General features: G+C 42.8%; 1 protein-coding gene across 9 annotated transcripts in view; it reads left to right on the top strand.

Moving 5' to 3' along the window:
- The window catches only part of col6a3 (collagen, type VI, alpha 3), a 71381-nt gene that overhangs the window by 26331 nt on the left and 32909 nt on the right, over positions 1–12141 (top strand). For 2 of the 9 annotated variants that reach the window (XM_024000837.2, XM_024000880.2), the window contains exons 3-4: positions 7825–8436; positions 11329–11955. The exons of the other annotated variants lie outside the window; for them this stretch is intronic. In XM_024000837.2, the coding sequence (XP_023856605.1) occupies positions 7825–8436; positions 11329–11955 (1239 nt within the window). The remainder of the gene's footprint in view (positions 1–7824; positions 8437–11328; positions 11956–12141) is intronic. 9 annotated transcript variants of the gene reach the window in all.

The following is a 12141-nucleotide window of genomic DNA, read 5'->3' as shown; positions in this document are numbered from 1 at the left end:
TCAGTCAATAATCTAACCAGTTTCCCTCCATCAAAATGCATACAAAATGAATCCCAAACGTTACTAATAAACTTTTCCAAACAAGTCAAACAATGTTTATAATCAAACTTTAGGTACCCTAATACGTAAATAAACGATCAAATTTAAAACCGAGAATCGTTATTGTCTTTACCGGGGATAAATACAAAAGAACGTGCTCTCTTCCACTCGCTTGGAAACACTACAGCCAAAATTGGAGCCACCTAGAAAAACTACATTTTCTGGCTCATTTTTCCAAAAAACATTATGAAACTCTTTCGAGAGACTGTTGACATCTAGTGGAAGCCCTAGGAACTGCAATCTGGGAGGATTTCACCTTATAATAAAAATGACAGACATTGAAAACAGTGGTAGGCTGAAATTTCTTTTTTTTTAATGGTTTGTCCTCTGGGTTTCACCTGCCATATCAGTTTTGTTACACTCACAAACATAATTTTAACAGTTTCAGAAACTTTTGAGTGTTTCTATCCAAATCTACCAATGATATACATATCCTAGCTTCTGGGCCTGAGTAACAGGCAGTTTACTTTGGGCACGCTTTTCATCCGGACGTGAAAATGCTGCCCCTGCAAAAAAGAGGCAATTGCTTCTAAAACTGTTTGAATCATGTCTGTGACTATAACAGAACTTATTTGGCAGGCAAAACCCCGAGCACAAACCATTCAGATTTTGTTTTTTTTGAGGTCACTCTCTTTTCAATGGGATTTCATTGGGAATCCAGATTTCGAAGGGACCTTCCTGCAGTTCCTAACGCTTCCACTGGATGTCAACAGTCTTTAGAAATTGGTTGAGGTTTATCCTTTGAGAAATGAAGAAGTAGCCATGTTCAGAATGAGGCTCCAGTGAAGTGTACTGTTTGTTAGAGGCGCGTGACCAGAAAGCATGCTACACATTGTTTTCCTCCGGTATTGAACACAGATCATACCGTCTTCAATTTTAGCGATTATTTACGTAAAAAAATACATCTTACTTTCAAAGATTGTTCTTGAGTATTGAGAGTGAATACTTCCACTTTACATCCATGCTTATGCTTGGTATTATTACCACTCAATGTCAAGAAAACTTTTCCATTCTTTATTTCATTGATCTCTACTCTTCTTTAATCACAGTCTTGTTAGTTGCCTATTAGAATAGGCAATTGCCTCAAATTTTGCAGCATTGGCATTTACTTCAACTTTCTGGAATGCATTCATTTAAATCAGCTGCAGTCATTTTGTTGAAAAAGTAGCTGACAAACTCAACTTCACTCCACTTCTATCTGAATACTTATGCTACAACTAAGGACATTCTAGACACTGTTAGAGGTCTGAGGGACACTTCTCAACACCAGGGCCGCCCTCCTGTACATCAAGGACAATGTGTTCACTACTTCATCTGGAAGTAGACACTGGCTCAGTGTTACACAGGTTTAAGTCATTTTGAGTGGAGGAAGATCCAGAGATAAAATGAAAAATGTTGCTCATGTGCTGAAACAACAGGGTATCATGGTCTTTGCCATCGGGTCAAAAGCTACAGACATTGAAGAGCTGCCAAATATTTCTTTCAAACCTTCTTTGGCACTTACATTTTCTGAATTCTTTGATCTTTATAGATTGGAGATTTAACTTTTATCTTCAATGAGAATTACTACCGGGAGAAATTCTGGCATTTTAGGTAAGGGATGTCAGTAACACTTTCCCATAATTGCTTATTGATACTACATGTGAATCATGTGGTCGTCCCGCCACTCTTTTGATTGGCATTGTTCTCCAACATAAGAACAATAAGTCATTTTTCAAAGCTCTCCCCAGGCTCATAAACTTGAATTGTATATTTTCCTTTGATGTTGCTTTTCCAAGACAAAAGATTGTAGAATCTTGGTGATGTATTTTGAGGCTTAATTTGCCATTGTCTTCAACACAGAGGACAATGAGCTCTGTTTCCCAGCAATATATGGCACGTGATGTGCTCCTTTCTTATTTGCTTTAATTTTTGCTGAAATTTGAAATGAAGTGCTGAGTACTTTAAGATTTGTTCCTGACATCTTTCAATGTGTCAACCCTTGCTTGACTCTCACCACCGTGCTGGAATTGTGTTTTCATAATTTGTTTCACTTGCTGTCTGGATTTTCTTTTGCTATGCCAAATGGTTATAGCATGTAAACCCCCTGTTTCCCTTAAATACTGATATGACAAGAGTTGCATCTTGTTAAGTCCACATGTACTATTCTCCCTAGTGGAATCGCAAATTGGACGAAGTGATGTGTTCCTCATTGACAGCTCAGACAACAGTCGCAGAGGGTTTCCTGCCATGCAAGACTTTGTACTAAGAGTTGTGTAAAACCTTAATGTGGCCAGAGACAGAGACAGGGTTGCAGTGATCCAGTTTAGCAGTGACTCTGTAGTGTTCTTCTACTTGAGTTCCTTTTCAACCAAAGACACTGTCATCAGCAAGATACGAACGTTAATGCATAAGGGAGGAAGATCGCGCAACACTGCCACAGCTCTACAGTATGTTAGAGACAATGTCTTCACCACCATCTCTGGAAGTCGACCTCTTGAAGGTGTTCCACAAGTACTGATACTGCTCACAGGAGGACCCTCCAGCGATAGTGCTAGGCAACCGGCTGCAACACTCGAAGATCTTGGCATTTTGAGCTTCAGCATTGTCACAGACTCAATTGGTCTTCCCACCACTGCTCACAAAAGTAGTTTTGTCTTTCTGATCACTGACCTTGTGTCACGCCTGCTCCCGCACTTCCCCCCTAGCGCTTGAGGGTGCCAGTCTCCCCAGCATTGCGTACTTCTGCCACCATCATTACGGACACCTGCCTTACCCCGTCACATGCATCAGCAATTATTGGACTCACCTGCACTCAATCACCTCTGTCATTACCTTCCCTATTGTAACAGGGTGAGTGACTGGTTGCCGGGAAGTCAGAGGCAGGAGAGCAGAGATGGGTGATAACAGGAGAACTTTAATATACACCCTGGTCCAAAGGCACAGGCGAGGCAGCACAAAGCACAACCACGGTAACATGAACCAGATTAAACAAAACAAACAAACCTAGGTTATAAACAAACCTAGCGCAATGACTGATGACGTCGACCGCCGAACGCCGCCCGAACAAGGAGAGGGACCGAGTTCAGCGGAAGTCGTGACACCTATATATGTCTGGTTCCCCGCTCTGTTCCCTGCTTCAGCATTGATTGTAGTTTGTCTTTGTTTACCCGTGTGCTGACTCCGTTCCTGTTCTGTTACCTGTCTGTTCCTGATTAAATGTTGACTCCCTGTGCCTGCCTCTCATCTCCGGCATCGGTCCTTACAGAATGCTGAAGCCATCATACGGAGCATTGGGGATAGCTGACGTTCTGGTTGGTGGTGACGTTGGGGCCCGACACCGATGGAACCGGGGGTGCCTAAGCCAGCTCGTCGGGCTGTCACGCCCTAGCTGACTCGAGAGGTTTCTTGCTCCGGTTGGCTCGGAAGGCACCCATCCCACGTCAGGCCTCAGCCAGATCATCAGGTTTTTACACCCAGTCGGCTCGTCAGGCTGCCATGCCTCCTCTGGATCATCGGGCTCCCACGCCTCAATGGGATCAATATGCCTTCATGCCTCAGCCGGATCGTCAGGCTCCTATGCCTCAGCCTGTTCGCCAGGTTCTCACGCCTCTGCCAGTTCGTCAGGGTTTCATTCCCAGCCGGCTTGTCCAGCGCCCGTGTCTTGGCCGGCCCGTCAGGCTCGCCCAGTTGGGAAGCAGGGTGGCGCCCCTGGGGGGGTACTGTCACACCTGCTCCCGTTCTTCCCCCCTGGTGCTCGAGGGTGCCAGGCTCCCCAGCATTGCGCACTTCTTCCACCATCATTACACACACCTGCTTTCCCCCCGTCATGCGCATCAGCAATTATTGGACTCACCTGGACTCAATCACCTCTAGAATTACCTTCCCTATATATGTCTGGTTCCCCTCTCTGCTCCCTGCTTCAGCATTAATTGTTGTTTGTCTTTGTTTACCCGTGTGCTGACGCCGTTCCTGTTCTGTTACTTGTCTGTTCCTATCTCCGACGTTGGTTCTTACACTTTGGAGAGCTTCCAGACATCTTATTAGATGTACTGTTCACTTTAAACCGTACCACTCTTATTGGTAAGTGACGTATATTTGCTGAGTGTCACTTGTCCTTTTTTTATACTGGGAAGACAATTTGGAAAGAACTGCAAAGGACAGTAGTCCATTTGTTCATCTGAATATAAAACATCACTAAATGTCTAAATGCTTTCATGAGACATTATACACAACACAGCCTACATTTATTGTAATTTCTCAACTTGAAGAAATCAAGAAGGATAAAAAAAGAAGGAAGGGAAGCGCTGCTAAGGTACATAAAAGTAGGTTTTGGTAGACAGAATGTGCTCTTTGGTAAAAGGGGTAAATTGTCCCTCAAAAAGAAAGCAGGACCAAGGCACTCTTCACAATTAATTAAAATGGCTATATTTGTATAATGTTCAATTTTTATTTTTATTTTTTTAACTCTGACGCATTTCAGCTGCTTGTCTTCGTCAGGGAGTACAAAGATATGACAATACAATGTCCTCTTGACCAGCTTGTTCCAATCAACTCTGATTTGAAGAGGGAGTGGTTACATAATTAATTGGACAACACCTAGTAAGCAATACTAAACGTATCTACAGTATTTCACTTTTTAATGTGTAATCAGAAATGCATCTCAAGGCTAGAAGCATCAGAACCTCTAGAAAGGTGTTCTAACCTGGAATATGACTGGGCAAGTTGTAAGAATAGGAGAGTCATCGATTTTATAGTACACTAGATGACAGTAGTCCAAACATAGCTGAGGGCAATAGAGGAAAATGTCCACTACATGACAGCAAAGGGACCTCTCATGACCCTACAGGAAAGGTGAGAAATCCATATCTTCATTTAAACCAGGGTGCTTAGTGGCCTGTAGTTTGTAAATCCATATCTTCATTTAAACCAGGGTATTTAGTGGCCTGTAGTTTGTAAATCCAAAAACTTTCCCTTTGGTTTAGCTGTTTAAGATGGTCCCATTTTCTAATTGAGGCCGGAACATGATCAATACCCATAGCTTGTGGGGAGGCAGGGTCGCCATGGTGTGAGGACATGTAGTGCCTTGCCATGGAGTAGTCTTCATTGCCTACCCGTATGGCGTACTTGTGTTCCGCTAAGCGGTCTTGAAGGCGTCACTTTGTCAGTCCGATGTAGAACACCTTGCACTGTGGACATTCCAATCTGTAGATGCCATGCGTGGTTTTGCAGTTAATGAAATGCTTGACTTGATACTCCATTTTAGACGCTGTGTCAACAAAATACTTTTTCGGTGCAATATTTCTGCAATGGTTGCACTGGTAGCATTTTGAAAGAGCCCCTGGGTTTGTGGTCTAGCCAAGTATTTTAAGAGTCACCCGGAAGATAACTGTGGACTAATTTGTCATTTAGGGTAGGACATCTCTTAAAGCTTATGACTGGTGGCTCTGGGAAGACTTTGTGTAGTAGGGTATCACTTTGGATGATTCCCCAATTATTTTTAATGACTATTTAAATGTTCTCTGCTTCAGTGCTGTATTTTGTAACAAAGTACACTCTCTCTGGTCCATCATAAGTCGCTCCCCTTTGCAACACGTTCTCTCTGTCAAGTCGTCAGGCCCTTATAACTGCATCTTTCAGGACCTGAGAGCTGTAAACCAGATTCAAGAAGTGATTCTCCAATTCAGCAGATATTACACTGTAGTCTGTTTTCTAATTGCAAATTCTGCAGACTCTTTGGAATTGGCCATATGGAATGTTATCTTTAGCCTTTTGGGGTAGAAGCTGTCTGCCCTCAGAATGGGATTCTCATTTGAAGGTTTCCTAAAGATTGATGTGCGCAAACAACCTTGCTATTTTTACTGATGTCAAGGTCCAAAAAATGCATGTTATCCTTGCTGTACTCCACACAGTAGTTTGTTTGATGTTAGGGTTAATGCTGATAAGGTATTGGTGGAAGGAAATAAATTAATCTTCTGAGCCAGACCAGAACAGGCAAACATCCTCAATATAGCGTCCCCACCATATAATCCAGTCAAAGAACTGGTTTTTAGAAGGATCCAAAATAAAGTAATTTTCCAATCTACGTAAGTACAAACCAGCGTAGGGCTGTAGCAAGCTCCGATGGCACATCATTTGACTTGGTTAAGAATACGGTCCTGAAAGACAAAGATGTTATTATTACGAGTCCATTCAGTCAGTGAGACAATGAATTCTGTGGGAGGCATCTCAGTCTCAGGCCGGGTACTCATGATATGGTGCATAGCTGCCCATCCTTATTCATGTTCAATGGTGGTGTATAGAGACTCCACGTCCATGGTGACTAAAAAGGAAGCTGTACCTATATTGTTTAATTTTGTTCAACACATCTGTGGTGTCTTGAAAATAGGTTGGGAGCAATGGCTGAAAAGTCTTAATAAAGTAATCAATTTACTTGGAGATGGGTTCTGTCAGACCTTCGTTACCACTAATGACTTGTCTACCTGGGTGGTTTTCAAGATTCTTGTGGACTTTTGGAAGGAGATAATAAGAAGCAATGCACAGACTGCCATTGAAAAGAAAATTGAACTCATTGTCTGAAATGTAACCATTCTCCTTAGCTTCTGTGAGGATCCCTTTTGTGTTTGCTGTGATCAAGTGTACTATAAAATAGATTGTCTCTCCTATTCCTACCACTTTGCTCAGTCATATTCAAGTTTATAACCACCGTTCTAAGGGTTCTGATGCTTCTAGCTTTGATATGCATTTGATAACATATCTACAGTATTTCACTTTTTAATGTATATAGTATTGCTTGCTAGGTGTTGTCCAGTGAATTCTGTAACCAATCCCTCTTCAAATCAGGGTTGATTGGAAAAAGCTGTTCAAAAGAAAACGTTGTATTATCATGTCTTTGTACTCCCTGACGATGGCGTCCATTTTTTAACTTTGTTTCCATTCAACATGCCATACAAATAAAGGCATTTGAATTCAGTATATGAAGAGTGCCTTGGTCCTCCTTTTCTTTTGGTAAACCAAGAAGGATGTTGTCTTCTTGGTCGATGGATCTGATGACGTTAGAAATGAGTTCCTAGTGATACAAGACTTTAAGAAGCTCAAAGTGAACGAGAACAAATACCGAATTTCTGTGACACAGTACAGCAGGGATGTCATGGTCAATTTCTATTTAAACACTTATGCATCCAAATATAAGGTTATAAATGCAATCAGAGTCATCAAACTTGAAGGAGGGAGACCCCTCATCACTTAAGCAGCTCTTGTGTATGTCAGGGACAATGTCTTTATTGCTTCCTCTGGCCCAGGTGCCTGGAAGGTGTTCCACAAAAACAAATTCTGCTTAGTGGTGGGAGGTCTAGTGATAGTGTTGAACCCTTAGCTATGGCGCTGAAGCATGTTGGTGTGGTCCCTGTCAGTATTGGCCTTAGAAATGCTGAATACAGGGACATGCAGTCAATCTCAAATTCCCCCCAACAAAACATTTTCTGTCTGCGGAACCTCCAAAACCTCCAGACAGGGCTCTTCTTTGCTATGTCAAGACTTGCCAAAGCCGGGTATCCTGACCCTGCCACATTCATTGATCCGGGAGGTAAGACACTAGGAAGGAAAGTCCTTCAGCTGAAGTGTTCAGTCATCGTTTGCAAAATGATATTGAATATCTTTGTGAGAACATGTTTTTGAAATGTATTAACCCATTTACTATATAAGGAGCAGTGGTGGATAAACATTTTCTTCTCCCTTTCCTTTCAGCTCAGTCCCAGGGTCCCAAGAAGGATATCGTCTTCCTTGTCGATGGCTCAGATGGCGTTGGACGGGAGTTCCCCATCATCCAGGAGTTCATCCGCAGGATTGTGGAGAAACTCAACGTGGGCAAAAACAAGATCCGGATTGGTGTGGTGCAGTATGGTGACTCCCCCAATGCAGATATCAATCTGAACTCCCACACAACCAAGGAGGGGGTTATGAACGCTGTCAAGGGACTGCGTCAGCGAGGCGGCCGGGACCGTAACCTGGGTCAGGCATTGGAGTTTGTCAGTAACGAAGTGCTGAATGCTCAAAATGGCGGCAGGAAGGAAGAGGGTGTACCACAGTTCCTGATTGTCGTCTCCGGCGGGAAGTCCACAGATGAAATCAGTCGACCTGCGACATCACTGAAGCAGTCCGGCATTTTTCCCTTCAGCATCGGGACCAGAGATGTTAACCCTCAGGAGCTTCAGGTTGTCTCCTATGTTCCCAACTTTGCCTACACTGTAGACGACTTCCCTGGCCTGTACACAGTGCAGGACACACTGATCACCACGCTCACAGAGTTGTCAGATGAGGACATCGCCAGGCTGCGCCCTGTAATCCCAAATGTGGATGGTAAATGCACTCTCTTGCTGTCATCGATGTATGTTTTATAGGATGAATGTCTGTTTGAATTTCATAATAGTTGATCAAATGTTGTGGTATATTTGGACAACATTGCACTGAGAAATACTAAAGGCTGATCCGGGAGTACCATGTAGAAGGGGCACTAGTAGACAGCTAAAGGTGCCAGTGTCTGGCAAGAATGTCTTCAGATCAGGTTTATTGTAGATAATGATTCACCACACCACACCCCTCTGTATTGACAGTGCTCACAGTGGAAGTAAGCATGTAAAACAAAAGTGGTTCCACAAGGCATTTCTGGAATTGCAGTAAAGAGGCTAGATAGAATGTACATACACATACTGCACACTGACGTATGAATGCTAGGGATAGAGTATACCGGGTAGGATACAGTAATAACATAATATCTATGCATTGCTATAAACACTATAATGACCAGACAGTAATAACACAGTTATATGACTAAACACAACAATGTAGTATACGGGTAAATAATGCACACAACAGAGAATGACCGATGATAAGCATAGGCCAGATCTACACCAATCTAATGACATAGAAAGTAGCTGGACTAGCAAATGAAATTTGATTGCAATGTCAAACATGGGATAGTAACTGCACCACGAGGAAGGCACAGCCTAAATAAGGCTACATGCTACATACGGCTAAATACAGTGCACATAGCACAAACAGAGGCTACACAAACATTGTAGATGTCCATAAACATAACGATATGCATACACAGAAAATAAGAACAGAAGAATCATATCCGAGGTGTGTGGCACAGCATAAATGAGCTAGCATGACTGGCTAGCACCTAGGCTAGCTTGCTAGAAGTAGCATGATGAAAATGGTAAAGGAATAACTCTATGAGCCTTATAAACATGGTAAATGACTCAACTACCTTAGCAACACCCAACGAAGCAATGACCTAAAGAAGCAATGACATGTACAGAACTTACACTTAGATGCACGCACTAAACACAGGTCAAATACAATACAGATGACTAGTCGAGCGAGTCCATTCACTTCTTTACATTTAACATTTAAGTCATTTAGCAGACGCTCTTATCCAGAGCGACTTACAAATTGGTGCATTCACCTTATGATATCCAGTGGAACAACCACTTTACAATAGTGCATCTAACTCACTTCTGACCATGATCTCACTCTGACGGCAGGAGCAGAGTTCATTGAGGTGTATGGAGAATGCCGTTCCACAGGGAATGCTGGCCCATGTTGACTCCAATGCTTCCCACAGTTGTGTCATGTTGGCTGGATGTCCTTTGGGTGGTGGACCATTCTTGATACACAAAGGAAACTGTTGAGTGTAACCGCGTTGCAGTTCTTTACACAAACCGGTGCACCTGGCACCTACGACCATACCTTGTTCAAAGGCACTTAAATATTTTGTATTGCCCATTCACCCTCTGGGTCCTGTGCTTTGAATGAGTGCAACTTTTCTCCAGTGATTAGTAGCGGTACTACAACCCAAAATGACGTCACCGTCTATGTTATATTTTCATTGGCTCATGAGATTTAAACGGTCCGACACGGACTTCCACATTACTTACCCCAGTATATTTGGTACCAATGTTTTCGTCTTAAGCAGCAGATAACATGTGATTGTCTGGTTTGGACACAGTATATACCAAACGAACGGGCTACTCACTACGCGTCGTTTGGTGTGGTGTAGTTCGTCCGTGTTTGACAGAGGGGGGTCAACTCCACAGTGAAATTAATGTATGGAGTTCTATAAAAATTGTGCAATTTGGTGATTTTCCTCCTGTTACTTATAACTTCATAATACAGTTGAACAGTATAAGACAAGTAATCCTTCAGAAACTGTCATGCCCCCTCAATTTGAAACAATATTTGAAACTGATTCAAAAGGTGAAAAGGTCAGTTCATTCACATTCAAAATATCAATACATTTTTTATTTGATACTCGTTCTATGATGCCTTTGAGCATGTGCTCTGCTAATTGACTACGTCTCACACAAATACTTTATATACCGGTCCAATATATTCCACAGTGTTGCAGTTGTCTGTGGAATAAGTGTTTACTACTCTATCCTTCATGGCCCTCTCTATATTGACTTTTACACGGGCATAGCAAATATAGCCAAATAATCGCTCCAAGGTGGTCAGCTGAAGAGGTTTTACATTTTTGCATGGGAAAAGATGAAATCACCAATTACGTAGTGCCACGTTGTTTTGAACAGGATATAAACATCCGTTGAGAAAGGCCACCCGGCTCATGGGTGCACCTTTGAGGTATTAGCAGGGCCACAAAAAAAGAATGCTTTAATAGCTAACACACAAGCTCAACCAAACTAAGTGCTGGTACAATACTATTTCTATTTCTTCAAATCCAGTGACACAAGAGACAAAAAAAAAAAGATGATGCGTGTTTACAGCTTTGATTGATTGATGTTTGCTAGCAATGGGTTAAGGAGGAAAACTACAAGTTCTCTTACGTGGGAGTTTGTCAAAGCAGCACCACAGACAGAGCACAATCACTACCACCATGCTCAATTGTTGTATCGCTCGTTGAGATGAACACCCCAACAACGTCTATCAGATACAGTCTTTTGCACTTTCGAGAGTGACCGCTGGGGTGTTTTTCATACGGTTGAACTTTTAACTGGGTTTCAGTAGTTTGCATCACCACCTGTGATTGTGCAATGCTGTAGTCTAGTTGAATATCGATTAAAAAAAATATTCTGCTTCTCAAATGTTCATTACAAAAATGTATTATCAATAATAATGAAATATTACATTTAGTGTCCTCTATTTCCCTAATGGGCGGGCCACCATTGACATTGCAGCTCAACTTGTGTTGTTAACAAACACATTTGATGTGCCTGTCTTCTCTCACAGTCACCACAACCATAGTATCCACTGGCGGAGAAAAGAGGGATGTGGTTTTCCTCATTGACGGCACAACAGCTGTGCGCAGCGAGTTCCCCGCCATCCGTGACATGATTGGGAGGGTCGTGGAAAAGCTAGACGTGGGTCTGGATCGGGTGAGGGTGTCAGTGGTGCAGTACAGCGACGGTGCCAAGGTGGAGTTCCACCTGAACAAGCACTCCACCAAAGACGAGGTCCGCCAGGCCACGAGGAAGCTTCAGAGCAGCGGTGGGAACCGTCGGAACACTGGCCGTGCCCTTGAATGGATCTCCAAGAACATCTACCAGAGATCAGCAGGTAGCCGCATTGAGGAGGGAGTTCCTCAGTTCCTCATTCTAGTCACAGGGGGAAAGTCCAACGATGACGTCTCTGGACCGGTTAATCAGCTGAAGACCAACCTGGTTGCCCCTTTAGCCATCGGCACAAAGAATGCCGACCCCAAGGAACTGAGGCAGATCGCCCTAAAGCCAGAACTTGCCTACTCCATTAACAACTTCGGGCAGCTTCCAACAGTGGAGCAGCAGCTTATTGCTTCAGTCAACACCATGACCACCACTGACATCTCCGGCAGTTTTGTTCCCCCAGTTTTGGATATTGGTAAGACATACTAGATTATTAAACACAATGTAATTCTAAATAGTGCTTACCAATCAAAAATATTTTTGAATATGACGGCAATTTATGTTATGTTTTGTATGATATTGGCTCAACTGTTATAATCCCCTTGTTGACTTTTTAAAGATATTTTGCCAACAAGAAAAGTGAAACACCACCTGCTTTACT

The sequence above is a fragment of the Salvelinus sp. IW2-2015 genome, linkage group LG2 (genome assembly GCF_002910315.2).
Source record: "Salvelinus sp. IW2-2015 linkage group LG2, ASM291031v2, whole genome shotgun sequence".
Taxonomy (NCBI): Eukaryota; Metazoa; Chordata; class Actinopteri; order Salmoniformes; family Salmonidae; genus Salvelinus; species Salvelinus sp. IW2-2015.
Note: the sequence above shows the minus strand (reverse complement) of the source record. Positions and strands in the feature narration are given on the sequence as shown.